At 37.8% G+C, this 23,616-nt stretch overlaps 1 protein-coding gene across 8 annotated transcripts in view; it reads right to left on the bottom strand.

The window, feature by feature from the left end:
• LRCH1 (leucine rich repeats and calponin homology domain containing 1) overlaps positions 1–23,616 on the bottom strand; it is a 241,877-nt gene that overhangs the window by 51,661 nt on the left and 166,600 nt on the right. For 5 of the 8 annotated variants that reach the window (XR_004644092.1, XR_004644091.1, XR_004644093.1 and 2 more), the window contains exons 10-17: positions 20,248–20,315; positions 18,921–19,007; positions 16,017–16,106; positions 15,872–15,908; positions 13,571–13,687; positions 6,681–6,728; positions 5,933–6,005; positions 349–453 (exon numbers count right to left, since the gene is read on the bottom strand). Coding sequence is in view for 3 of the 8 variants with exons in the window: in XM_034758484.1 (XP_034614375.1) it covers positions 349–453; positions 5,933–6,005; positions 6,681–6,728; positions 13,571–13,687; positions 15,872–15,908; positions 16,017–16,106; positions 18,921–19,007; positions 20,248–20,315 (625 nt within the window). In the remaining 5 variants the exon portion in view is untranslated. The remainder of the gene's footprint in view (positions 1–348; positions 454–5,932; positions 6,006–6,680; positions 6,729–13,570; positions 13,688–15,871; positions 15,909–16,016; positions 16,107–18,920; positions 19,008–20,247; positions 20,316–23,616) is intronic. The other 3 variants (XR_004644095.1, XM_034758486.1, XR_004644094.1) reach the window with 2 other exon arrangements.

Below are 23,616 nucleotides of genomic sequence, written 5' to 3'. Positions count from 1 at the left end.
ATTTCTAGCTCTCCCTTCACCTCTGTTTGAATCCCTTCTTCGGAGAAGGGGATGCTGATAAGAATGCTGTTCAGTTAAATGTCTTTTCAGTGTCCTAGCAGTGACATAATGATCAGATTTGGTTTTCCTGCATTTTCTGCTCATGGACTTCTTATACTGCGTACTCAGCATTCTTATTCACTAATTAACATGTACCATCTGAGTCTTTTGGTTTCTAATCCATAAGTTTTATTACCCATTACAACAAGCATATGGCTGAATGTCCTACATCTTTAGCTGTGTAGGGAACATAGCCAAATGTACAAATTATCTGAAAACATACAAATTAAATATGTACAGATCACCTACCATTGTCACTGTCCCCTTCAGATGGGATACTGTAGCTATAGTTGTCCCATGTTTGAGCCTGTGTAAGTTTGTTGAAGGAGATAGGAGGAAGAGTGAGGGGTGGGTCTGATGCAGGGGAGTGAGAGCCAGTCCAGATACAGTAGCATACAGACCAGGAAAAAACCACGGGGGTAGCAGCATTTCATATATGGTATGAAGAGTGCATGGCAATGAAGAGAATGCCATTCAAATGAGATTAATATAAAATGTATAATTTTGGAAGAAAAGAATGAAAGACGGTGTACAGAATAAAAAGAATGAAAAATTAAATGTTAGTATTTGTAAATCATACATTATACGTGCAGTTAATGCTGTTAATCTTAACAAGATTACTACAACATAGCACTTTACATAATTATGTTTACAACCAACTCCTATGAAGAAAAAGTACCCATAGATTTCATACTGTAGGCTAAAGAAAGGACTCTGTGAATTGATGGGTAAATTTATCATAAGTGCAGTTGCAGAAGTAAAAACATAAACCAAGTAGAAAAACATTAGGAAATAAACATGTTATATATTTCAGGTTTTCTGTGTTAGAAGAGCACTTTTTCCACAGAGTGGAATAAACACAGTTTAACAAAATTGTTAAGATTTTCCTGGGAAAGTTTTTATTTCAAGAATACTCATTTCTGTCCTGGATATACTACTAGTAGTTCATTGATCCTTTGGTTTTCCTTCCATCATGGAGAAAATCCCATGATCCTCCTGCCTTTATTCTTTCCTTCTTCAGCTGTCATCTTCCAGCTCAAGCAGCACTATTTCTTCCCTCTCATTAACTTCCTCATCCACAATCCTAGCCACCTATTTGCCTTCCTTTTATAACCCTACTAAAGTCCTCCCCTCTTCTGCACTCTTTTTCTCTTTGCACAAGATCTTGCAGACTCTTTCAAAGAGAAGCCTGGCAATGTATCCTCTCTCCTCAACACGGTCTTCCCTGCTACTACTTTTCTTGCTCCCTGTTTCTCCTCATCCAGTTATCTATAACAAGGCTTCTCACCTGTGCTTCAAATCCCTCCACTAACCTCAGCAATCTCTTCCCTTTCCACCTCCAACCTACATTGTCCCATTCTCTCCCATCTTGATTACTAGATGTTCCTCCTCTCTAGCTTCCCCCAAACCCACACTGCCCGCCCCCATCTTATGGTCCTTACAAATCATAGCTGCTAATGATCATCTTCTTTGTCCACCACTCTCACCACCTCATCCCCCTCTTTAAACCTTTTATTGGCTCCCTGTTTTCCACCATGTACAATTTAAGCCGGGGGCCCTGATCCTGAATGAGGTCTTTGGATGCTATTATAATCACTGCCATGTTGCCTTTTTGAATGCCAAATTGTAATCCTAATTCAATTTAAATAGAAGAGTTGACAGTACCTCATAGAAATCTGGATACATTATAAACATGAAAATTAGCATTTAGATTTTAAAAAGGCAATGATCTATACCAGTTCAATGAAAAGTTATTTTTTAAATATTAAAATGGAAAAAAAGCAAAAAATAAATAAAGCCTCAGTAAAAAGCCTCACCCCACTCCAAATAAAGCTACAGGTACTGAAAGAAAAAGAATTCGCCCTTTCTGGAATCTGACAGATTAACTAGAGTAGTTAAAAATAATACTGCAACCACCACCCTCTTTAAATCATTAGGTTTGGCTGCTCTTAGTGTTCTTTTCCTTAGAACTTGTCTGTTACAAACCTCAGTTCACTCTGCCTCTAGCTATTCCAAGCTCACTTATATCCTGTGGGATAAGGAGCCAGCTGCATCAATGAGTCAGCAAAACCTACCTAACACACTTCCAGCAGGATCAACACCTGCTAAAACAGTATGTGTCTGAAGCAATATTGCCAGCACTGTCAGTCTCATTTGTTAAAAATGATTCTCATGAGTTTCCAAAGTACACATATCAGCCAATTCACTTCCTGGGAAGAAATTAAACGTAACAATAAATAAGAGGATGTAGAGTTACTATTTTTCTAACTAATGAGTGAGAGAAAAATAATTACTAATTGATTCTCAGTTACTCTTTGCAACGGACATAAAAAAAATGAGTTTCCAGCACATGGTCATGCAAACTAAATCTGCTTTAATGCGCTAGGACTACCAAAATGAAGGGACTTGATAACAGATGTGTATTTCAGAGTTATGTTTCAATTAAATAATTAACAGTCGACTCTTCATTTCCTGTGGAATTTCTACTGCAAAAGGCCTTGTATCTTGATTTTTTTTTTTTTCAGTACTTAGTGTAGCTTTTGAGGACACAAGCATTGCTCCTCAGTTAGGCTTGCAAGCCACTCTGTTCAGTAAAAGTCATGAAAGAAAAACCAAGTAAAAATGGCACAAAAGTAAAAATGAATACTTTTGAATACTGCAAAGAGTATTAGATGGTGTGGGTACATCCAACCAAGTTCTGAGTAAAACTAAGGTTTTATAGTGAATGAGATGGCAAAAAGTTTACGAAATTCTCAAATTTATCTACAATAGCACCACTATTACTAACAGTGCTTTGAATTATTTGAAAATCAAGAGTAAATCATGAACTGTTCTGAGATATTCTTGCTCAGAGTATGAAAGCGTTTCCAAGCAGCAGAATTATTGTTAAAAGGAAATTCATATTACATAGTTCTTTACAATATTCAGTCATGTTCAAATGTTTTTCCAATCACTAGTGTGAATTAGAGAGATCTACTCTTCAAAAGTATATACATAAGATAGACTAATTCAAAATGCATTGAGTTTCTCCTTTTAACTTCTGTATAGCAGTTTGACCCTTTTTAAAAAAAGGATATACACCAAAAGGTCAAGATAGCATATTTATTACCTTCAAAAAACATTTTCTTTGGATACCTAATTAGGCATCATGTATGGATTTTTCCTCATGTTTTGACGAGCCTTAAAATGTGGGTATAAAAATAACTTTTACCCACGAACACAGATCTAGTATGTGCTGATGGAGAAATCTAAGTAACTGTGGTTTATCCTCTGGAAGCAGGCTTTGTGTATGTACTTCAAAAAGCTGGAATCATTACCAGCAGTCTAGTACTCTGTTTATTTTTACCTTTCCTAGAGACATAAATCACTGTGACACAGTGAAATAATATCAAATAGAAAGCAAAACATTAATTTTAAGTAGAATCAAATAGGAAAAATAAAATATAAACTCTGAAGGGCATGTTTAAATATATTTTGCTTGAAAGTCTGTCCCCTCATTTTTCCCCCTCTGGTATTTTCTTTTCTATCACATATCTTTCTTATTTCTGTTTTTGTTTTCCAGAGCAGGATTTATAAATTTTGGTTAGAATCATTTAAAACAAATCTTGCACTGTTATTAAAAAAAAAAAAGCTATTAAACCTCAACTCTCTCTCTCTCTATATATATATATAGAAATCTATAATACCAACTTTACTGGTGCACACAGCATGTTTGGCTTCCAAGACCAGCTCTACAGCAATAAGGATGTAGGTAATTAAGAAGCAAACACTGTCTGGAAGGGTTTAGATTTGTACATTTGTACAAGCAAACACTGACTGGTGAAAGGTTTAGATTTGTATATGCTTTAAGAAGGAAAAAAAGCTTGAAAAGTACGATGGCATTACCTGCAGAAATTAGAGATGTGTCAAGTCAAAATACACACAAGGCAAATACACACAAGGTTCACCAATAGGGCCGGTATCTTCACAGCTACACTGTTTTCAGCTCTAGTGTGTGAGTAAACCACATTAAAGGAGTAGATTTAATGCCTTTATGAAGCACTTGCTTTTTGGGGGGAAATGGGATAGGTGAGGTGAGTAATTTCCAAGGTTCAAATTTCATTTATAATGTTTCATCACAGCACGCTGGGTTATAGCACATGATCAGCTAAAGGCACGTCTTCACTATGGGCTAAATCAGCGATCCAGCAGGCATCAATTTAGTGGGTCTGATGAAGACACACTAAGTCGATGGGAGAGAATCTCCCATCGACATAGCATGATGTAGCACTGTAAATCAATCTAAGCTACGTTGACTTAAGTTATGTATCTTTACCTAAATAACAAGTGTAACTGAGGTCAGCTTACCTCATTAGCATAAACCAGGCCTCTCACACTAATGTTATATCATGGGAAAAGACATTGGGCCTGATTCTGATTTCACACCAGCATAATTCCATTGTTTTACTCTGTGGTAAATCAAGAGTAATTCAGTTGAAACCCATGAAATGACACTTGCAAAACCGGTGTGCGCAAGATCAGACCTATTAAGTAAAGCACTATGCAATAATTACTTTCAGGTTGTCTGTTCAATATTATATGAAAAACAACAGGGACATAAGGGCTAAATTACTTAACATATATACAAAATAAGAGGTCCTTTTTTTTTTTTTTTTTTTTACATACTGAGTAGTCAGGAGTGGAGGGCATTGATATGTTGGCATATATTTAAAATTAATTGAAGCAGTAAGGATACATAGGAATGCTTGTACTTTTCAATTTGTAAAGCCTTTAAGCCTTGGTTCTGAACAAATCTAAAACTTTTGGGTATCCTGGTTAAGTTCCCATAATCTCAACTGAACGGTGAATTTAAATGCTATCAATAATGACACCAATTTGGTTCAACATTTTCTTTGTTTCATTATCATTTTTTTTTTTGTTTTAATAAATTCTAAGGGTACAATTTCTTATAATTCATTAAAATATGAAAATGTGCTGCTGTTGCGGAGATATTTCATTACGAAAGCTACAAGCTCGTAGTGGTTTACCGGCATTCGATTAAAGGTATTAGTGGTGAAAGAAAAACCACAATTACATTTTTAGGAAGCTGAAATATATTAAAAAAAAAAAAATCTAAGCCATGATATACTTCAAAGACAACGTGAGATGACTTCTAATATTGCATATTTCAGCAAACAAAAGATAAAAACAATGCCATCCTACATCTGATCCCATTTTAAAAAGAGATTATTAATTCTTAATACCCTAGCAATTAAAATTGGTTTATATGAACACACTAATTAAAATGTCAATGATTATGCATTTAGCACATCACAAATTCATTCTACTACAGACTGCAGCTATGTTTACACCTAATTTGATATTTATACATACTCCTATGGAAAAACTCATGAATATATTTTCAGAGCAATGCACAATAATTACCCAAATAAACCTTGTTATCATATACATTTATTTATTCACAGCTTTAAAATGTATCTCTATATGTCAACCAGGTGAACATAGGATTTAAATTGGTGCATCAGGCAGATATATGGCGTTTTTATATATGGAAAAAAATGAGGGATGAAAACTGATCCATATAAAATGTGCTGAAAAGTTAGTACTTTTACTGTACTTTTTTCAGTGTTTTTGGGACAGTGTTTTCGCCTCCTTTCTTACTAAATATGTATCTATTGTAAGTGAACAGTCACCACCAGTAAGCACAGGATTAAGAAACTAAAAAGAAACTTGCTGATTCCTGTTGGGTGGGGATAAGATATAAGAAAACAAATGTCCTTGAGTTTGCTGGAGAAGAAGCCCTATTGTAATTTATTCTTTCTCACAATCTTACCTGATCGTGGCTTCAGGCCAAAAGGAGCTGTGTTGTTTGTAGTAGGAGATTGTGTGGGAGTTTTTTCCTTACTCTGTGTGTTTCAAGATAGATATGAGTAAGAAACTGTACATCTCAGCATTTTGTGTAAACAATTATATAGAGGTTTAATCATGCAGCATTACAATTATTTCCCCCAAATTGTTAACATTATAGGCTCAAATCCTGTAATCCTAATTCACTCTTTATTCCATCAAATCTCCTGGTGACTACCAAGGGGATTCTGACAAAGAAAGAACTGAGGGTTTGTCCCACTGTTCTAACTTCATCTGATTATTTTTCAGTTTTCTTTCACATCATCACTTTAATATTTCACATGAACAATAATTCATCACTATAGTGCAGGATTTTAGAATGAATAAGAAAAAACGCTCCTTCCTTACATACATTCTGTTCTTTCATTGCATCAACACCCTTCCTTGCCTAACTGCTTTGTCTACTGTATTGTGAAATTCTGCGGAGGGAAAACCAGCACAAATCCAAGCAACAAAAACCAGAAAAGGGGATGTTACTTAGACACCTCAGAGCATCTTTCTACCTCCCCCTGGACCTTGAACTGGGTCTGCAGACCTATGCAGGAGGAAAGGAAGGAGTACAGCAATGGGTGGAAGAATATGGGGGATAAACACTGTACCCTTCTGTAGCATGGAGAGCTAAGACTGGAAAGATAGTACAGTATAGGCACACACAAATACCAGTAGTATCTCACCTCACTGTGCGAACTGCATCCTCCTATATTCCAGACAATCAGATCATTCTGCATGTTTGAATAGAAATAAAGTGGGTGGTTCAGTAAGTAAATTTATCATACATTAAAGAGCATTTTGTTCACAAGTAGGTTTACATTGCCACAGAGAGAGATTTAGGGAACCTATGCCATCCTACTCACACTTTCATCAAAGAGAATTAGAGTGAATAGGTACTTAAAGTAAAAACTACAGTACAATCCTAAACGAATAGGAATAATATTTAGCATTTATATAATACTTTTCTTCTTCAAAGGCTAGTTAACCTTTCAGTGAAACAATTCTTTTTCTTGAAGAACACGCGTACACATTTCTATTCTTAAACGAGCTAGTGACAATCTCATTAAAACAGAGAAAACTTTGAGTTTATTAAATTTTCCTCATTTAGAACAGAAATAAAAGTAATTTGTAGACTTTTAAAAATAATATAGCACTGCGTAAGTTGGTGGTTGTATTTGATTCATATGTTATACCATTTTAATACAGAGTTCATGGTTCATGGTCAATATTTCAGGGTGTTCTATGGAGTTCATAATTTAAACAAGCATCAAACAAAACTATTTTAATATAGATTTAAAGATTTACCAGGAGTCAGTTCTACAATAATGGTACAACTTATCTTTTGCCACTTCTTTAAATGTAATCAGACTGACAATGTATGTTGCATATTTCACGACATGACTTTATCATTTATATGTAAGCCAGTGGGCAGATACACCAGCTAAGGAAGGCAAAATAAAGGCCAAACCACAGTTCAATGCAACACCTTTTTCTCAGGGCCAGCTTTAGTATTGCAAAAAAGTTTTGGAACAAACATAAAGCAATGCAGAACACTTGGTCCCAACCACTAAGACTGCTTCCACCTTTCAGCAAGCTGGGATGGGAGAAGAGACATCCTTCCTCCCTGCATAGCCTTTCCTGTGTACCTCCGAGTCCTCTTGTCAAGTCTTCATGAAAGGACTCCCCTCAGGGTTTTAATCAACCCTTATCTTCTCTAGACTGAATAAGAGCATTCTAAGTCAGTAGACCCCTCATCATGTGACCTGCCTGGAGATGACAGCTTTCAACAACTCCCCGGCTAAAGAGGTCTATGTCCTTGTAACAGACATCCTGGCACTACCTGCTCAACAGATCAGATCTGTTACAGTATAGAATAATTATGCAATATTAAAAAAGTCACTTTCATAACATGGACATGTTGTGACACATGCTCTGTTAATACCACTAACACCGTCAGAAGTTTGAATCTGTACACAACACTACTGATAGGCGGCTAAGACTAGGATACACAAAACCAGCATGCTAGGTGGGAAGCTCCATAAACTAGCCAACAGGAAATGCTGACAAGAGGTGCATCCTAAGCTCCGTTCCCCTCAGGAGTTTGGCACCTAAGTCCAGGCTATAGGGAGGCAGGTCTCTCTGCTAGCAATCCATAGATAGGAACCCGTCTCTTGGAGTCATGGAGCTTCAGTGCCTAAGTAATTTCTTCTGCAAATGAGTTAGATGTCTTGTTTACTTCACACAAAACAGCTAGAGAAGGCAGAGGAGGAGCTGGTGGTGCTCACCTAACTTCTAGCCCAGTGGATCCAGCACTCACTTGGCATGTGGGAGAACCAGGGTCCAATATCCTGCTCCAATCAGTATTTAATTATTAATCCAAAGCAGAACAGCTTCAACAGGAGAGACTGAGGGAGCCCCACAGCAAAATATCCCATAGACCAGTGGAGAGAACACTCTCCTGAGAAATGTGGGAGACCCCTGTTCAAATCCTCTCTCCCCCTCTACCTGAGGGGGGAACTGAACCCAGGTCTCCCACATCCCACGCAAGTGCTGACAGCACTGGGTTATAAGTTAGAAGATGGGCAGGAGCACCACCTTCTCCAATGGTCTGATTTTGAATGGGGCCTGACCCAGTAGGTGGTCTCTGAGCACATCTACTGGGTCAAGCCCCACAGTGAGACAGGTACTCCTCTGCCTTTCATCCCCCAGTTCATGGATCACACCAGGGCTTAAGCATGAGAAAGGCATCCCAATGCCCAGAGTGAAGTGGCAGTGCAGATGCCGAGAGGCAGAAACACCGGCAGTGCATATGCCGAGAGGCAGAAACACCGGCAGCTATGGAACTTTTACAGTGAAAATGTAGGAGTTTTTGAATGAGTTTAGCTCACTACAGAGTTAGGTGCCAGCCAAGCAGTGGTTTTGAATATCACAGTAAAGTCTAAAATTGGGACTTAGGCACCTATGGACTGGGGTTTAGATGACTAAATACCTTTGCAGATCTGGGCCCAAGTGCCTCCAACTCCTATTTGACTTAACTGATATTTGAGGGAACTCAGGACTTTCCAAGAAGTGAATAGCAACTTCCAGAATCAGCTCTATATAAGTATTCAGAGGAAGTCAAGATCCTTAAAAATCCATTGAAATTTTCATTGTTTACTAAAGTAGAAAACCAAAATATATTTAGATTCTAAGCTAGCATTATGTGCACTCTTAATAACACACTCAGAATAGGTTTCAAAATGGTATTATATGTGAGATAGAGCTTAGTGACCCCAAGGACTAAGAATACACTAAGTCAAGCAATTAAAAAAATTAATCGTGATCAATCGCGTTGTTAAACAATAATAGAATACCATTTATTTAAATATTTTGGATGTTTTCCACATTTTCAAATATATTGATTTCAATTTCAATACAGAATACAAAGTATACAGTGCTCACTTTATTTTTATTATAAATATTTGCACTGTAAAAATAAAAAATAGTATTTTTCAATTCGCTTAATACAAGTACTGTAGTGCAATCTCTTTATTATGAAAGCTGAACTTACAAATGTAGAATTATGCACACAAAAATAACTGCATTCAAAAATTTAAAAATGTCAAATTTTAGAGCATACAGGTCCACTCACACTTACTTCTTGTTCAGCCAATCGCTCAGACAAACAAGTTTGTTTACATGTGCAGGACACAATGCTGCAGTAAAGTAAAAACACGCATTTGCATGGCACTGTTGTAGCGCTGCAAGATATTTATGTACCAGATGCGCTAAAGAGTCATATGTTCCTTCATGCTTCAACAACCATACCAGACGACATACGTCCATGCAGATTATGGGTTCTGCTCAATAATGATCCAAAACAGTGCAGACCAATGCATGTTCATTTTCATCATCTGAGTCAAATGCCACCAGCAAAAAGGTTGATTTTCTTTTTTGGTGGTTTGAGTTCTGTAGTTTCTGCATGGGGGTGTAGCTCTTTTAACACTTCCGAAAACATGCTCCACACCCTGTTCCTCTCAGATTTTGGAAGGCACTTTAGACTCTTAAACTTTGGGTCAAGTGCTGTAGCTATGTTTAGAAATCTCACATTAGTACCTTCTTTGCATTTTGTCATATCTGCAGTTTGTTCTTAAAACAAACAACATACTGGGTCATCATCCGAGACGGCTATAACTTGAAATATATGGGAGAATGCAGGTAAAACACAGAGCAAGAGACACAGAATTCTCCCCCAAGTAGTTCAGTCACAAATTTTATTAACGCATTATTTTTTTAACGAGCGTCATCCGCATGGAAGCATGTCCTCCGGAATGGTGGCCAAAGCCTGAAGGGGCATACAAATGTTTAGCATATCGCAGGTAAATACCTTGCAATGCTGGCTACAACAGGGCCATGTGAACGCCTGTTCTCACTTTTAGGTGACACTGTAAATAAGAAGCAAGCAGCATTATCTCCCATAAATGTAAACAAACTTGTTTGTCTTAGCGATTGGCTGAACGAGAAGTAGGACTGAGTGAACTTGCAGGCTCTGAAGTTTTATATTGCTTTGTTTTGGAGTGCAGTTATGTAACCAAAAAAATCTACATTTGTAAGTTGTACTTCCACAATGAAGAGTTCACACTACAGTACTTGTATGAGGGGAACTGAAAAATAATATTTTATCATTTTTACAGTGCAAATATTTGTAATAAAAATAATATAAAGTGAACATTGTACACTTGTATTCTGTGTTGTAACTGAAATCAATATATTTTAAAATGTAGAAAAACATCCAAAATATTTAATAAATTTCAATTTAATAAAATTCTATTGTTTAACAGTGCGATTAAAACTGTGAGTAATCGCGATTAATTTTTTTAAGTGTGATTACTTTTTTTGAGTTAATCATGTGAGTTAACTGCGATTAATCGACAGCCCTGGTGGAAACATGCTGTCAAGGCTGCTTCCCCACTCTGAACTTTAGGGTACAGGTGTGGGGGCCTGCATGAAAACTTCTAAGCTTAACTACCAGCTTAGATCTGGTCCGCTGCGACCACTCCCAATGTGCTAATTCCTTTCCCTGGGTAGCCTTGAGAGACTCTTCACCAATTCCCTGGTGGATCAAGATCCAACCCCCTTGGATCTAAAAACAAGGAAAATCAATCAGGTTCTTAAAAAGAAGGCTTTTAATTAAAGAAAAAGGTAAAAATCATCTCTGTAAAATCAGGATGGAAAATAACTTTACAGGGTAATCAAACTTAAAGAGCCCAGAGGACCCCCCTCTAGCCTTAGGTTCAAAGTTACAGCAAACAGAGATAAGCACTCTAGCAAAAAGGTACATTTACAAGTAGAGAAAACAAAGGGACCAGGCAACTGGTCCCGGGCATTGCCCCAGGGCAGTGGTCTGAGAGCAGCAACGGCGCCCCAGGCCACCCTCAGGCCCGGTGGCTGCCCCCCTGCCCGGCATGGTGGGGGTGAGGCCCCGGTCCGCCCCCTGCCTTCCCGCCCCCAGAGCAGCAGCAGTGGCAGGGCCCAGGCCGCCCCCCACCCCCAGGAGCAGCAGAGTCCACTGGAGCACCGCGCCTCCCTTTCCCCCCTCACCTCCCGCATTACTCCCTCCCCGCCCCCCCAAGCAGGTAAAATTTAGTTAGGGATATTTTTACTAAAAGTCCAGACAGGTTACCGGCTGTGACATTTTGATTATTGCCCATGTCCTGTCCGTAACTTTTACTAACAATACCCGTACACACCCTACAGTGGAATGGACATGTGCAATCATGCGAAGAAGAAATTCAAGATACACAATTAGAGACTCTGGATACACAGAAGATATTACAGGTATTTGCAAATTAATTGTATGTGGAATGATATATAACTATGTTCTCTCTGTCTTGTTGCAAGGACACTGTCAAAATCAAGGTTCAACATATTAAATGTCAACAAAAAATAAAAACATAATTTTCAGACATCTTAAATTTTGATGACTATAACACACACAAAACCAAGATATCTTGAAGATTAATAATTACTTCAACATGTAAATAGTTTTTTTCTGTAAAATTAAACTTTTCTGTTTTAAACACTATTGTTTACAATAGCCTAAGAACATATATATCTTGGAGAATTTTTTTTTCAACTTTATTGAAGGGCTAAATCCTGCTAGTGTTGTGTCCTTTCTTTTCCTACAAGATTAAAGTCACTGTATTTTACAAAATCTCCTTTATAAATGTCTCCCGTTATGCTGAATTTCAATATACCAGTTCCTCTCCCCCAGGAGCTAATTCTTATTTATTTCTATTCTAGAGTCAAATCCTTAGAAAGGTGAATAGCAATGCTCCCATAGGATCTGTGTTGAGACCTGTGCGGGTCAATATATTCATAAATGATCTGGACAAAGAAGGTGAACAGTGAGGTGGCAAATTTGCAGATGATACAAAATTACTCAAAATAGTTAAGTCCAAAGCTGACTGAAGAGTTACAAAGGGATCTCATTGAACTATGTCACTGGGTGATAAAATGGCAGATAAAACTGAGTGTTGATAAATGCAAAGTAATGCACATTGGAATATATAATCCCATCTATACATACAAAATCATGGGGTCTAAATTAGCTGTTACCACTCAAAAAAGAGATCTTGAAATCATCGTGGATAGTTCTCTGAAAACTGCTCAATGTGCAGAGGCAGTCAAAAAAGCGAAAGGGGGCTAGGAACCATTAGGAAAGACATAGAGATGATAAAACAAACTATGATAATGCCACTATATAAATCCACCATACACCCACACCTGGAATATTGAGTACAGTTTTGATAGCCCCATCTCAAAAGAGATATATTAGCATTGAAGAGGTGCAGAGAAAGGCAACAAAAATGATTAAGGGTATGGAACAGCTTTTTCACGAGGAGAGATAAAAATGCCTGGGACTGTTCATCTTAAAAAAAAGAGATAACTAAGGGGGGATATGGTAGAGTTCTATAAATTCATGAATGGTAATGGAGAAAGTGAATAGGGAAGTGTTAACAACCCCGTCACATAACATCAGAACTAGGGTTTCACCAAATGAAATTAATAGGCAGCAAGTTTAAAACAAAACAAAGGAAGTATTTCTTCACACAACGCACAGTCAATCCATGGAATTCATTGCCAGGGGATGCTGTGAAGGCCAAAACTATAACTGGGTTCAAAAATGAATTACTGTAGATAAGTTCATGGAGGATAGGTCCATCAATGCTATTAGTCAAGAAGGCAGAGATGCAACCCCATGCTATGGGTTTCCCTAAACCACCAACTGACAGAAATTGGGACTAGAAGACCGGGGAGGGGTTACTTGAAATTATCCTGCTCTTTCATTCCCTCAAGCAACTGGCACTGGCTACTGTCAGAGACAGGATACCGCGCTAGATCGACCACTGGCCAGACACAGTATGGCCGTTTTTATGTTCATGCTAAGGCATAAACCCCCAAACTAGTCACGTTTTAGCCTATAAAAGAATACTTCTCTCTGCACACCAATGAATAGGATAAAATTATTTGGAATCCCTTTTCAAGAGGTCCTATGACTAGAAAAATATGTTGTACCCAGGCTCCTCCATACCTGACTCAGTAGTTGCGTCTCATCCTGCTTACATGCTATTTTGGCTTCAGTCTTGGTTTTCTCTATAATCAATTCTCTCCTCTTCTGAAATTCTAGTTCCTCCTCAGCATTTTCATTCTGCAAGGTACACATCTGTTGAGACTTTATGCACAGCGCTGGGGATCAGAAACAAATACCCAACTTTTTCTTAACACACTCTTACAAGTAGTTTTGTACAAATACTGTGAAGAGCAATCCAAGAGTGGAAGTGAACCAAATAAAAATAAGAAGATAGACAGTGCCAGTGCATACCAACAGATGATTCTGAATGTTTGAACGAATAATTTAACAAATAATACTGAGCTCACTGGATTAAATATGAACCTTAGAGTTCACTGGATTGGATATGAATCAAATAGCAAGCAGCAAATATTAAACTAAGTTCCAAATCAAAGTCACGTTAAAATTTTGTATAACTATAGTGATAATGGTTTGTAGAAATAATTCTTTGGTTTAATAGGCTGTATGGTGCTTTGAGATGGATGATGAATGGTACTTTATAAATGTAAAATATTGTGTAATATATTAAAAAACATTAATGTATATAATGTTTCAAATGCTATTACTGGAGGTTAAATGTAGTACAACACATCATCTTCATGTTGCCAGGTTGGTGTGATTATGTGTAAAGCAGTACATTAAAAGGTCTGCAAAAGACTGGTACTATCCTGGCACAAAATATGACACTAGATATACAGTAGCAAATTTTGAATATTGACTTCAGTTTCAGCTCAGACCAGTTGAGAAACATTGGTGAGTTTGAAGATATATAGCACGGAGTCACCAAAGAGATTCATATTTTTAAGTACATGATCTATAAAATAAGTACTAACTCTGTTATAATTATTAATGTGTGCACCCATATCAAATGAGGAACATAATGGTGTAATGACAGGTTTCAGAGTAGCAGCCGTGTTAGTCTGTATCCGCAAAAAGAAGAACAGGAGTACTTGCATCCGAAGAAGTGGGCTGTAGTCCACAAAAGCTTATGCTCTAATAAATTTGTTAGTCTCTATGGCCTAGTCTTCACTTACCGGCTGGTCCGGCGGCACGCCATCGATGTTCTGGGATCGATCCCGGAAGTGCTCACAGTCGGCGCCGGTACTCCAGCTCGCCGAGAGGAGTACGCGGCATCGACGGGGGGAGACTTCCAGCCGCGTCTGGACCGCGGTAAGTCCGGACTAAGGTACTTCGAATTCAGCTACGTTATTAACGTAGCTGAATTTGCGTACCTTAGTCCGAAGTCCGGACTAAGTGGGGACCAGGCCTAAGGTGCCACAAGTACTCCTGTTCTTCTTGTAATGGTGTAAGAACTTATTGATTGGGTGTTCTCTGGTGCTCCTGCCCCGACAGTAGCCTATACAAAAACTTAGGACACATATAGGGAGTTATTACTCTTCTGCAATAGCAATAAACAGCGAGAATTACAAATTCTTATTCAGTAGCCTCATGTACAAAGTGATCTTATCTAGGTGCCAGCTCTACAACCCACGTTTTAGTGCACTGTCATGGTGATGGTAGTCCATTGAACCCTCGGGCACAGTGAAAAGAGACCATATCAGGAGACTGGTTTTAGTTAGCATGGTTTTGCCCTCAGTGTGGACAGAGATAATTTGGATAAGACAGTTTCTGGAGACTTTTCTCTTCTAGTCTTCTGATTAGTTTACATACATTTGTGCCATACCCATATTGGGGACAAAAGTTGTGCTGGTTAAAATGGTTTCCCAGTGCAGACTTTTTCATGGTGTAGACAAAACAACAGTGTCAAGGGGACAGATTATTACATAGCTCTTTCTCCTGCCCCGGAGATAGGGTTTGAGGCTCCCAGGCTACATTATAGTTTTCCAGCACTAAAAAGAATAGGGGTAGGAAGAAAAACAAATAAGAATGCATTTAGCAAAGGGCTACAGACAATTCATGTATTTTTATGGCCATTACAATACTTGAAGTATTTGGCTCAATAGGACAATTGCAGGTAGTACTATGATTGCAGCAACAAGTGTAGTCCCCACAATGAATGCAAAGGACTACAGAGATTAAAAATAACAATCTCTGTACATTAAAAAAGTCCTTATTAAAAAAAACTGTAAAAGCAAAAATTAATTTTACAAAATGATATGCAAAACTTCCAAAAGAACTACAGCTATATTTTTCTCTTGCAGAAAACTAAATTTTGTTCATTTACTGGTCCAATAGCTAATGTAATTGGTGATCCATTTTCTGTCTCTCTCTTGGATATTTTGTAATATAGTGACAGCCTACCTGATAGATAGGAGCCTCCTCCATCTGCATTTGGCCACTGTATGTGGATATACAAAACACAACACATTACATTTTAAAGTGTAGAATCTTGAATATGAAACTTTAGCAAATCCATTATTTTTCTGAAAAAGGAATATAAACACACTTTACTGTAGACTCCTGTAATTCTAAATCTGTTGCTGATTCCATGGGATACAGATTCACACCACTGCTCTCTGTAATATCCATGCTTAATCTGTAAGGTTTGAAATAAAAACAATGGACTGGGGTACATCTTTGATGAACATTCTATTAAATATTTAATTTTTAAAAATGGATATATTAAATCATGGTTTTCTTTTAACTTGTTCAGCTACTTACAATTCCCCATCTACACACCACTCACTTCAATACCCAAATGCAAGACTACAATATTAAACCTTGATCAGTAGGTTATGCAAATTCTTATTCAACTGTACATACGCAAATCCAACAGAATACTAGTTCCCATTATTCTTTAGAAGTTGGTTGGAATTGCCACAAATAGCAAAATACCAACTGGGAAATTAATGCAACTTGCTCTTTACTGTTCGGACTATAGCCATGTAGTTAAGCACATCTTAAAATCACAAAGAAAAAGAATAAGCTTTCCTACATATTTTATTTTCTACATTTCTCTTTACTGGTTTTGTATATACGTACAGCATGATTGGCTATCCTTAATAGCAGTATTTGAAATAAACGGCCCATCTGAATATTCACGGACAAGTGAGTATTGCAAATGGATTTGCTTCATAATATATATTTGGAATAAGAAACCTAGTTAAACTGAAATATTAAAACAACAATTCCTTACATTTTTAAATGTCTCTTCTCTGTTTGGTAGGGGAAAGATGTGTAGCGTTATGAGTTACAGCACTGAGTTATTAAGTGACAAACAGAATCATTTACAAGAGTGAGAACTGAAACCTTTTCATTGTTATGTTTAATTAATACATTTTTTAAACTAAAGTTGTTGCTTTTTTAAATAGCAACATTTGTTCCAATTAAAAGAGCATGCCTCAGGTGAGGTGCAGAAGCAATGCCACCTGGAATGTTGCATTACTGAATTCAGAACTAATTTGAACAAACTTTTCTAACTGGCGAGGTTATTTCTCTTTTATGAATCAAAAGCACCTGCCTTACCTAATTCAAACCAACAAACATTTCTAGAGACAACTGTCCAGCACAAGCTAAAGTAAATTCATCTTCTGAACTAAAAGGGGAAGTATTTGCAAAGTGAGCAGGCAAAACATTTACTAGAACAACTGAAAAAACGGATCCTTTGTTCATTCACAAAGGGCCTGATCCTACTCCCACTGGGCAATTGTAAGTATAGAGTGGGGCTTATATCTTTTTCTGATGCATCCCAAGAAAAAGTTTAAATTAGGCTAGACAAAGCATCAGAAAAAGCATTGTGGGGAACAGTTCTGTGCAACTAGATGGCTGGATTAAATAGGTTTTCTTCATCTATAATTCCTATGCTTCTATTATATTTACAGCTTCTGTTAATACAATGGTCCCCAAACTGTGGGGCGCACCCCACTAGGGATGCCACACAGCCCCGCTCTGCCCCCGCCCAGCTCTGGTCCCAGCTGCAGCTTCGTTCCCAGCCCAGCTCTCCCTCCAGCCGCAACTCCACTCTACTTCCTGCTCCGACCCCAGGTCAGCTCCAACCCTAGCCCCAGCTCCACTCTGCCCCCCCCCCCCCGGGCTCTGCCCCCAAGCCAGCTCCGCCTCTAGCCCCAGCTGTTCCCCCAAGCTCCTCTGTTGAGCCAACTGTGCAGTAATGAAGGGGGAAGGGAAGCATGGACAGATTCCATTTCTGGTGAGGGTCGGGGGATGGCGACAGGAAAAGTTTGGGCACCACTGTGTTAAAATAATGGGAATCCTGTGCATACTATCCAGGGGAGATTATATCTAAGATACTCTTAGTCAAAAGGTCACATAACAATTAATTTTCTTTTTTTATGAACTTGTCAAGTTAAGAACATCTGATAACCCATTCCTGAAGAACACCTTGTATACTAACAAATAACTTGAACAGCCAAGCATACTTTAATAAGAACATTTCAGGTGACTGAACGACAGATGCAGGGATGAATTTAAATGTCAGGCCACGACTATTAATTTAACGTGGAATAGGGGTGCTATGCACCACCCCCTGCTTTCACATACCAGACATTTGACTGGTTCTATTGTAGGGTTACAAAATTCCCACCTTATAACCAATAAGTCAGGTTAGACCCTCCTCAAACTACCCCTAGGATTCTCCTCACTTTGGAATCCTCTCTACTGCTTCCTGAAGACCCATTGGCCCCGTCTCATATAGGCATGAGGTCAACTAGCAAAACCCCATGTCTCATTTATCTCTGGGAACTGACCCTTTTAGAATTTACCTACAAGTTACGGCAAACTAGACAACCATACCTTTCCTAATGTTAAACTTTCAAGTTCTATTGCTTTCAACCTAATTGAGCCTCCATAACACACTGCCAAAGATAAAAAAAAAAAACAAAACCCATCACTCAGTCAATTTGACCCAATGGGAAAAATTCTCCCTCCTCCCAAACAGACAATTAGCCAGTCCAGCAGTATGCTGAAAATACAACTCCTATGTTACAACTAAAGGGAAGGAGGGCAGAGCAGCTCACAAGTACAAGAAGCTATTGAAAAGCTTGGAAAAGTTTAAATAGTGGAACAGGTATGCCAGAGCCAATCAGCCAGCCCAGTCCCCTCAGCCTCAGGCAACGGAAAGGTGAAGGATCCGAAGAGGGGGAGAAGCCAGACCCATCTTGCCAACTGTGCAGTCTCACATCCGCCATGCCCTTCCAGGCACCATGCCATATCCTCTGCTGTCTAGTTAACATCCCACATCCCATTGATGCAGGGCACAAAGCATTTAGTCATGAAAAAGAAAATAATAAAAAAGCGAGCGAGAGAGAGAGAGAACATTTTTTGACTTTGACCCTCCTAGAATTTCCTATACAACATATTACTTACATCAGGAGACCCTCTAATATGAGCATACCTGTTGGGTTCTTGTAGCAAATCTACTGCTTCTTTTAAATGATCTATCATGGCTATATCAATATTTTGCTTGTTTGATGTATTTGTTCTACAGTAGGAAACAAAGACACTACAGTGAGTATCAAAGGAGTTAGAATTTAAATCAATGGGACATATTTTCAAATTAGCTGTTTAAATTGTATAGTAAAATCCTGTATTTGTGCATATTAATATGCAGATGTAGGATTTGGAAATTTTCATGTGGAAATTAGGAAGTCAGTTTAGAAGACAATGAACTAAATAGTTATTCCCCCATCTATCATTTCAATCAATCTAAACAGCCTGACTTCTGTTGCTGAAATAATTTAATTACCAACAATTTTTTTACTTGATTAATGAAGTTTATTGTTCTATATAAGGACACTGGCAATTTTTAAAATAGTATTTTATCTTTTAGTTTGAAATGTTTGTAATACTTTTAAAAGCTTTAAAAGAACCTAATTTTTCTAAATTCTTTTGGCAACTATTGATTTTTTTCATCTGAACTTTTAGCAAAGCAGAAATGAACACTGTTGTTTTGCTTAACAAAAACTTCAATTAACAGTTCAGTTTCATTGTAAATCATCTATTTCACATATGTTCATCGACTGATGTTTGTCAGCACCAGTCTTGAAATAGTGTTTTGAATTAACTATTATTACTGGGCCAGGAAAGTGTGTTAAAACACACATACACACACACACACACCACCCCTAAGTTTCAGCCCTTTTACAAATACTATTAGCAGATGTAATGTCAGTATCTAGTTGAACAACACTTGCATTCTCTAGGTACATACAAATATATTGATTTTAATAAAATTTTCACTGTGTTAATCAATACACTATAAATAGCAAAATGCAGACAAATTGTACTGTTATATAAATGTCATGCTTCCTTGTATACAAAATAATAAGCTGGTAAGGAAATACTCAAAAGACAAATTAAATTTTGGTCACCTAAAATTTATAGCCGATATTAGTTCATTATGTACATCAGGGATCGGCAACCTTTCAGAAGTGGTGTGCCGAGTCTTCATTTAGCCACTCTAATTTAAGGTTTTGCGTGCCAGTAATACATTTTAACGTTTTTAGATGGTCTCTTTCTCTAAGTCTATAATATATAACTAAACTATTGTTGTATGTAAAGTAAATAAGGTTTTTAAAAATGTTTAAGAAGCTTGACTTAAATTAAATTAAAATGCAGAGCCCCCCGGACTGGTGGCCAGGACCCGGGCAGTGTGAGTGCCACTGAAAGTCAGCTCACGTGCCATAGGTTGCCTACCCCGATGTACATAAATGAATACTTACATTCCTTCTGTTTGCCAATGTGTGTCCTCTTCTATTCGCAATAATTCATCACATTCTGCTGCTCTGCCCTGTGAACAGACATTATACTGAACATTAGGACATAAATTTGCCATTAAAGTAGACAGATAAGAAGTTTCCTCTTCTGACTAAGCACTGACCTAGTTCATTTATCAGTTTAGAGTGGTTAATTGAAGCAATCTAAGGTCTGTACTTCATTGTGATTTCTCCACCCCCAACTAAGATACTGATTACACCAACTTTCATTAAACTGTCACATTCTATTGAGGGCAAAGCCTAACCTCATTTAAATACAAAAATAAGTCAACCAACATGAGAATTATGTACTGAATGCCCCCATTTTCTCTCATATCCTTCTGATGTATGCAAATAACCCATCAATTAAGCATAAGCCTAATTCTCCTCTCATTTACACCAGTAAATCAGGAGTAACTCCACTGAAATCAATTGACTTACATTGGTGTTAAACTCCCATATGTGGGAAGAGAATCAAGACCATTCCATCACTATTTAAAGATAGATTAATACACAAAGAGCTCTGTTGCTAAGTAGTGCATGATCTATTTTGTACTGTAGTTGTGATAATGTAAAAATGTGTGCTTGCCTGTGGAGAAAGAGAGAATAACTGTTAGGTCACTTCTCATTTCCTTGTTTCGATGGGTTTGTGTCAGACATGTGTACAGCAAGCCTGAGTGCTTCATAACAAAGTTTTTCTGCATTAATTTTCTAGTATTTTTTTAAATGTGTACTTGGGGATTGGCAATATATGAGGAAGGAAGGGGTGGACCACAGGGGTTGGCGTTTGAAGTGCAGTAGGAAAATATTTGTCAGTCAGCAGGTACATTTATATGATGAAAGATACACTCTTACAGACAAGTGTAGTTATAATGTGAATAATGGCTACAAATCACATTAAATTCTTTTTTTTTTTTTTTAAAGAACCAGATCTTCTCAAGGTCTACCTTTCTACTAAGTTTTGTGCATTTAGATAATACTTTAAAGCAGTGGTTCCCAAACTTGTTCCACCGCTTGAGCAGGGAAAGCCCTTAGTGGGCCGGGCTAGTTTGTTTACCTGCTGCATCTGCAGATTTGGCTGATCGCGGCTCCCAGGCCAAATGGAGCTGCTGAAAGCGGTGCGGGCCGAGGGACGTACTGGCCGCTGCTTCCAGCAGCTCCCATTGGCCTGGAGCAGCAAACCGCGGCTCCTGGGAGCCGCCATCGTCCGAACCTGCGGACACAGCAGGTAAACAAACCGGCCCGCCCCGCCAGGGGCTTTCCCCGCACAAGCGGCAGAACAAGTTTGGGAACCGCTGCTTTAAAGCAATATCAGTTAATGATGAAAGTAGATCTGCCAATGATTCATTTTAGCCAGAGCCCTAATTCAAAGGCTTCCTGTTAGAAATTATTAAAAGAAACAAAACATAAACCTCACAGAAAATTCACATCTTAAAAACTAATTGTGGGAAACTGCACACCAATTTTGTCACCTAGTTTTAGGGGGAAAAACAAGAATTTGTGCCTCATGCAAACCCCATTTTATAACAGATCTCCAACTGTGGAGATGCTACCAGGTGCATCCATAATTATGAACTGCTGGTTAATATTCGTAAAGGTGCATCCGATACTTATATTTCCATTTGGAACTTTATACATTTGCTTTCATTTTCATCTCCAACATGCAGAAACACTGAAACAATTCAGCTGCCAGTAAGGACGGAAGCTGTCTGAATGGATGTGCACTTGCACTGGCAGGGAATGAATAACAGACAAAAGGACTAACTATTTTCAATGCCATGTGTTTGGCACATCCATCTCAGGAACCCTGTACCAATAAATGCCGTCTGATTCTGCCAGATGTATCACTGAATTGTGCACTGGCATCTCTAACATTCTTCATCACAAAATATGGCTTTATTCCCAAAGTCAGTCCCCAATACCACAAATAAAGCCATTCTTTTCATCTGTTATTTTTCATTAAGTAAATAATGAAACATTTGATCTCTCCAACAGAATATGCAGATATTTTATACAATGAAAAATAATTATGCCCCCCACCATATGTGTCCCAAATCTGCATTAACCCTTATTTATGTTAATTTGTTTTAAAAGATGACCATCTAAAGCTTTGGGCTTATGTACACAAATTCAATAATAAAGTACACAAATTAGGACCAATCTCATATAAAATCCTCCCAAACCCACTAAAACTAAGGTCTTGTCTGTATTGCAAGTTGAACCATTTTAGCAAGTTATGTTTTAAATCAATTTAGTTAAACTAGTTCAAACTCTCATGTGGATATGCTTCAATAATTTATATCAGCCTTAAAGTTTCCTACCTTCCCAAAATACATCTTGGGAAAAAGATATATGAAATCTGTAGTGTGAACTAAAGAGCCCAACAAATTCGCACTCTTGCATAACAACAAGAAAAATGCCTTGCCTCAACCCTCCCCCTCATAAAACCTGTGGACTGTTAGCTCAAGCACTTTTGCTAATCTCACCTGTCATTAGCATCAAGAGGGTATAAAAATCCACATCTGAGGCAATATTTTTCCCACTCTGAAATTCTTTAACAGCACCTCTGCATCCCTGAACTAAGCTCTGCAACACACTGTACAATGAGGTGCCGAAAATGCTAGATTATAGCCAGGCTGAGGGCATTGTTGAGGGACTAGCCAATAGTTCTATAGCACACCTTAGAGGGGAGAAAGTGTTAATGCACAACAGACATTTAATGGCAGCTTCTGATGTAAGATCTAGTTTGGGGGAGGAGAGAATAGATGGAAGTCTTCCATTTCCTTCTACACCGCCATGTTGATTCTCAAGAGAAAACTGTCTCCCTTAATCTCTCTATGCCTACATGTCCATATGTCAGGCAGGGATAACATTACTTACCTACCTCACAAAAGAGATGTGAAAATTAAATAGGTAATGTTTGTAAAGTGCTTTGAAGATGTAAAGCATTATATAGGTGTATATTAGAGCTGGGTGGATGAAAAAAATTTTTGCATGAAAATTTTTGAACAAAATGAAAAGAAAGTAATTTCTTCTAAAAAATTGCAGGATTTTTAAATGAAAAATGCAAACCAAAACAAAATAAAATTTTTAGTTTCAATGACCCTCTTTTTTTAATCCCCACCCTTTTTCCAAGAGCTGACATATTACATCCCACTTAGCCAACATCCATAAAAAACTCTTCCTAATAGTTATCAGAGAATATCCCAGCAATAAACACTTGCCACATTTAACGATACTGTAGAATGTGTTTATCTATCCAGTAAGCAATAACAACAAGCAACATGGATGTATTGGATAACTGCACTCTTTAGATAGCTTCACTCACCCTATAAG

This window comes from Trachemys scripta, chromosome 1 (genome assembly GCF_013100865.1).
Source record: "Trachemys scripta elegans isolate TJP31775 chromosome 1, CAS_Tse_1.0, whole genome shotgun sequence".
Classification (NCBI taxonomy): Eukaryota; Metazoa; Chordata; order Testudines; family Emydidae; genus Trachemys; species Trachemys scripta.
This window is presented reverse-complemented; position numbering and strand designations above follow the sequence as displayed.